The sequence below is a fragment of the Ursus maritimus genome, unplaced genomic scaffold (genome assembly GCF_017311325.1).
Source record: "Ursus maritimus isolate PB19 unplaced genomic scaffold, ASM1731132v1 scaffold_21, whole genome shotgun sequence".
Lineage (NCBI taxonomy): Eukaryota > Metazoa > Chordata > Mammalia > Carnivora > Ursidae > Ursus > Ursus maritimus.
The window spans coordinates 47,220,496-47,225,341 of record NW_024424564.1 but is presented as its reverse complement, the minus strand read 5'-3'; the positions used below and the strand labels follow the sequence as shown (position 1 = coordinate 47,225,341).

At 61.8% G+C, this 4,846-nt stretch overlaps 1 protein-coding gene across 1 annotated transcript; it reads left to right on the top strand.

Moving 5' to 3' along the window:
• The first annotated feature begins 21 nt into the window (after nucleotides 1-21).
• Nucleotides 22-1,738, top strand: LOC121104357 (inward rectifier potassium channel 4-like). The gene is given in 2 exon segments (XM_040637064.1): nucleotides 22-1,263; nucleotides 1,266-1,738. Coding segments are annotated over 2 exon segments (1,362 nt in total). The 5' UTR covers nucleotides 22-54; the 3' UTR covers nucleotides 1,419-1,738.
• Nucleotides 1,739-4,846: the final 3,108 nt, after the last annotated feature.

The following is a 4,846-nucleotide window of genomic DNA, read 5'->3' as shown; positions in this document are numbered from 1 at the left end:
CCCCCCCCCCCCCAGGCCCTGCGTCTTCCCAGGTGACCACGCCGGCTTCAGGACATGCACGGGCACAGCCGCAACGGGCAGGCCCACGTGCCCCGGCGGAAACGCCGCAACCGCTTCGTCAAGAAGAACGGCCAATGCAACGTCTACTTCGCCAACCTGAGCAACAAGTCGCAGCGCTACATGGCGGACATCTTCACCACGTGCGTGGACACACGCTGGCGCTACATGCTCATGATCTTCTCCGCGGCCTTCCTCGTCTCCTGGCTCTTCTTCGGCCTCCTCTTCTGGTGTATCGCCTTCTTCCACGGCGACTTGGAGGCCGGCCCGGCGGCGGCGGCTGCAGCGGCGGCGGCGGCGGGGACCCCCACGGGCGGGGGCGGGGGCGCGGCCGCCCCAACGGCCCCCAAGCCCTGCATCATGCACGTGAACGGCTTCCTGGGCGCCTTCCTGTTCTCGGTGGAGACGCAGACGACCATCGGCTACGGGTTCCGCTGCGTGACCGAGGAGTGCCCGCTGGCGGTCATCGCCGTGGTGGTGCAGTCCATCGTGGGCTGCGTCATCGACTCCTTCATGATCGGCACCATCATGGCCAAGATGGCACGGCCCAAGAAGCGGGCGCAGACGCTGCTGTTCAGCCACCATGCGGTCATCTCGGTGCGCGACGGCAAGCTCTGCCTCATGTGGCGCGTGGGCAACCTGCGCAAGAGCCACATCGTGGAGGCCCACGTGCGGGCCCAGCTCATCAAGCCCTACATGACCCAGGAGGGCGAGTACCTGCCGCTGGACCAGCGGGACCTCAACGTGGGCTACGACATCGGCCTGGACCGCATCTTCCTGGTGTCGCCCATCATCATCGTCCACGAGATCGACGAGGACAGCCCGCTCTACGGCATGGGCAAGGAGGAGCTGGAGTCGGAGGACTTTGAGATCGTGGTCATCCTCGAGGGCATGGTGGAGGCCACCGCCATGACCACCCAGGCCCGCAGCTCCTACCTGGCCAGCGAGATCCTGTGGGGCCACCGCTTCGAGCCCGTGGTCTTCGAGGAGAAGAGCCACTACAAGGTGGACTACTCGCGCTTCCACAAGACCTACGAGGTGGCCGGCACGCCCTGCTGCTCCGCCCGGGAGCTGCAGGAGAGCAAGATCACCGTGCTGCCCGCCCCGCCGCCCCCGCCCAGTGCCTTCTGCTACGAGAACGAGCTGGCCCTCATGAGCCAGGAGGAAGAGGAGATGGAGGAGGAGGCGGCGGCCGCAGCGGCCGTGGGGCCGTGGCTGCGGGCCTGGGCCTGGAGGCGGGCTCCAAGGAGGAGGCGGGCATCATCCGAATGCTGGAGTTCGGCAGCCACCTGGATCTGGAGCGCATGCAAGCCACCCTCCCGCTGGACAACATCTCCTACCGCAGGGAGTCTGCCATCTGACCTCCGGGCCCCACCCTCATCGCTTCCCGCAAGAGCCTCTGCCGGGGGTGGGATGCCAGCACATCCCCTCCACACTCAGGACAGAGCTGACCCTGGCTCCGTGGACCTTCTGGAGGGAGGTGGGGGCTTCAAAGACTGGGGAACCCCTTCCTATTGACTCCAGAGCCCAGGCCTGGGAAGGGCCCAGGATACCCTCTGCCCTGTCAGCCTACCCACTGGCATCTCGGGGACCCCAGACCCACCACCCTTTTCCCACTGACACTTCAAGGACGTGCCCCCTTTACTCTCCGAACCTTGGGGAAGGCGGCTGGACTGCTGGGGGGTGGGCATCATGGAGTTCTGGGGTGGGCAGGGGTTAGTGTGGGGGGAGGGAGGGTGGGGGTGCGTTTCTTTTGCATGACTGTGACCTGTTGCTCTTGACTTTCTTTTGTAAATATCTATAAATGGAGAGATGGAGGCACCAAAGCCACCTTCTGCCATTTGTACCACAGGACGAGAAGGTGCAGTCCCTCTCTGTGAACCCCTCCCTCTCCCGGGCCCGGGAGCCTAGCCCCTTCCCCCACGCAGCTGGCTGGTGCCCAAAGCCAGCCATCTTGGCCCCTGGATGGTGTTGGGTTTGGGTGCAGAGGTGGGACCCCGAGGGGCAGGATGAGGACCATCCCTCCCTGCGGTCCTTCCAGATCCCCGGGGTCCAGCCCAGAGTGACAATGGAGTTTGTAACTATATATTTTTAATAAAGTATATGGTCCATTAGGGGTAGGCTGGTTGCAGATGAAAAGCAGGGAAAAAGAGAGAGAGAGAGAGACCATGATGTGCGTGTGTCTGTGTGTGGTATGTATGTGTCCCTTTCCGAGACCCTGAGCCCTGGAGGGGACGTTACCACCTGCCATTCTCCTTCCTGGGAGCAATGGGCAAGATCCTGCGCGGGCCTCAGAGGACCTGGGCTTGAGCCGGAGTTTCACTACTTCACAGCTGTATGGCTGCCAGCAAGTTGCCCATCGGCTCTTGGCCTCAGTTTCATCATCTGTAGAATGGGATGAACCAACCCCCCCTCCCAAGAGATGATGGGCAGGAAAGCCCTGTGTGGGTGGCAGTAACCCTCTGTAACCCAGAGGGAAGGGGGAGGAGCCTGCCTGGTTACAGCTACACGCGGGGACACACTCCAGGCTGGGCCCGTGAAGTTGGCCTCAGGACGCTAGTGAGAACGGCTCTCAGGGGGCAGCTGGGGAACCTGGTCCTAGTCGGACTTGGTTTCTGCCTCACTGTGGGTGGGACCTTGGGTCAGTCCCTTCCTTTCTCCGGGCTTCGCTTAGCCTGTGCTGTGTAACAAACCACCCCAAAACCTAGACGACAGTGCCGTATTCTTTCTCGAGGCTCCCTCGGTGGACTGAGTGCTCCGTTGCTCGGTTTTTGGGGCTTACTCCAGCAGCTGGGGAACGTCAGCTAGGCTGTAAGGTCCAAGATGGTCTCGTCCACATGTCAGGTAGTCAGTCTGGCTATTGGCCGGGGCCTGTCTTCCTTCAAATTCCTTCGCAGCATCTCAGGGCAGTGACCTAAGAGGGTGAGGGCAGAAGCTACAAGGTCTCTTGAGCCTAGCCTTGAACTTGGATAAAGTCATTTCCACGGCATTCTCTTGGCCAATGAGGTCACGAGGCCAGCCCAGATTCAAAGGGTGGGAAATCAGACTCCAGCTTCTGGGAGCATGGTAAAAGTCACGTGGTAAAGGGTGTCCACTCCCGGGTGGCGTTGTGGCCGTATGTGGTAGTCTGTCACAGAAACTTTCAGTTTGAGAGCTCCTTCCAGCTCTGCCTCTCGTCCGCGTGCCAACCGCAGACCCAACAGTCCAGGCGTAAGGAAGCAGCGGAAGCCCTCGCTGCCCCAGGAATCTTCTAGCTAAAAGGTGCCACTACCTCAGGAGCACAGGGAAGCGGCAGACAGGCTCACCTACTGAGAAGTGCTTTGAGCTGCTTTGTGAATGATCCCGGTTCACCAGCCCCGGCAACGTGGCTGCCATTTGGGTAAGACATTGTGCATCCGACGTGCTTTCACAGTTTAACAAGAGAACCCGAGGCCTCTGTCCTGGAGAAAGAAGCTAGCCCGGGATCCAAGCCCCTCCACCCATAACTTTCCTCATGCCTCCCTTCACATGACACCCTTCCCGTCCCTTCATTCACTGAACTCTGACCGAGTCCCAAGAGGCAGGGGGACAAGGATGGTGGCCTCAGTCTTTGCGGGGGCCCGGGAACTAAGGGCCTGGCTTGAACCAAGGTGAGGGTGGACAGAGGCCAGGAGGCCTGCTTCCCTTTCACTCACCCTCTCCCACACGGGGGCTAAGGGCGGGGCAGGGGCCGCCCCCATCAGGATTTCCCAGAGTGCTCCTGTGACCTCTGCCCCCCCCAAGGGCCTGGGGAGACCACTCAGCAAGACAAAAGTGCAGCTGCCCCGCTCTCAGAAGCCCTGTGGTGCCCTTCTGCCAGGTGAGAGCACCCCTTGTCTCACCTCCCGCACAACTCATAGGAGAGGGAGGGCCTCCCCAGTCTCATCCTTAGTGAGAGGAGCCCGCCTTCATCCGCAGTGGTGCTTTGACGCCTGGGTAAGAGGACCTCAGACTCAGGCACCCTTGGACTCCAAATCTTTGACCTGGCTCCTATCTCAGAGGTTAACATAAGCCACGACCTGGAGGACACAGGAGAGGCAAGCTTTGACAAGGGCTGGGAAAGCAAGGCCTTTCTGGGGCGCCAGAGCGGAGTGCGGGCGTGGGCGCTGGGGCGGGCCCAGGGGGAGGGGCCGGGGTGCCGGAGCCGGGAGGCAGCAGGGAGCTGGAGCTGCAGGAGGCTCCGAGGCCACGCTGGCTGCTGCAAACCCTTGCTCGCTCTGCTCTGCGCTGACTCACCTTCCCTCTCCCACCTGTTCCCCTTTCTCAGCCCTCCCACCTGCCTTCCCCCCTGCTCGCTGGCAGGCAGCTCCCCTGATCTCTCTCACTTCACTGGGGCTCCTGGCGGCGCTGAAATGGGGGGGTCGCTGTATCTGGGGTGGAGGAACTTCAGGTATCATGGAGCCTGCCACACGGAAATGGGCTGGCTGAAGGGGAGCTGCTCTGCCGCACCCCATCTTCCCAGGCGCACCTCCCCTCCCCTCCCCTGCCTGGGCCCTCCCACTTCCCCCCTTCCGTCACAGCCCGGGGGAGTGGTGGGCGGCAGGGAAGGAAGGAAGGGATATCAGGTGGGAGAAAGAGAGGAAGAGAAGTGGGGGCAGGGGGGGGGTTGGAGGGTGTGGTCTAATGAAGCTGGAAACCTCCCCCTCATCTTGCCTCAAATCCCACCCTTCAGGCATAATTCCTGTAAGTTCAACTTGCTTCCTTCCCGCCTGGTTCTGGAAAACCTATTCCTTACAAACTCAGCTCAGCTGTTTCGCCTGGTCAAACTGCC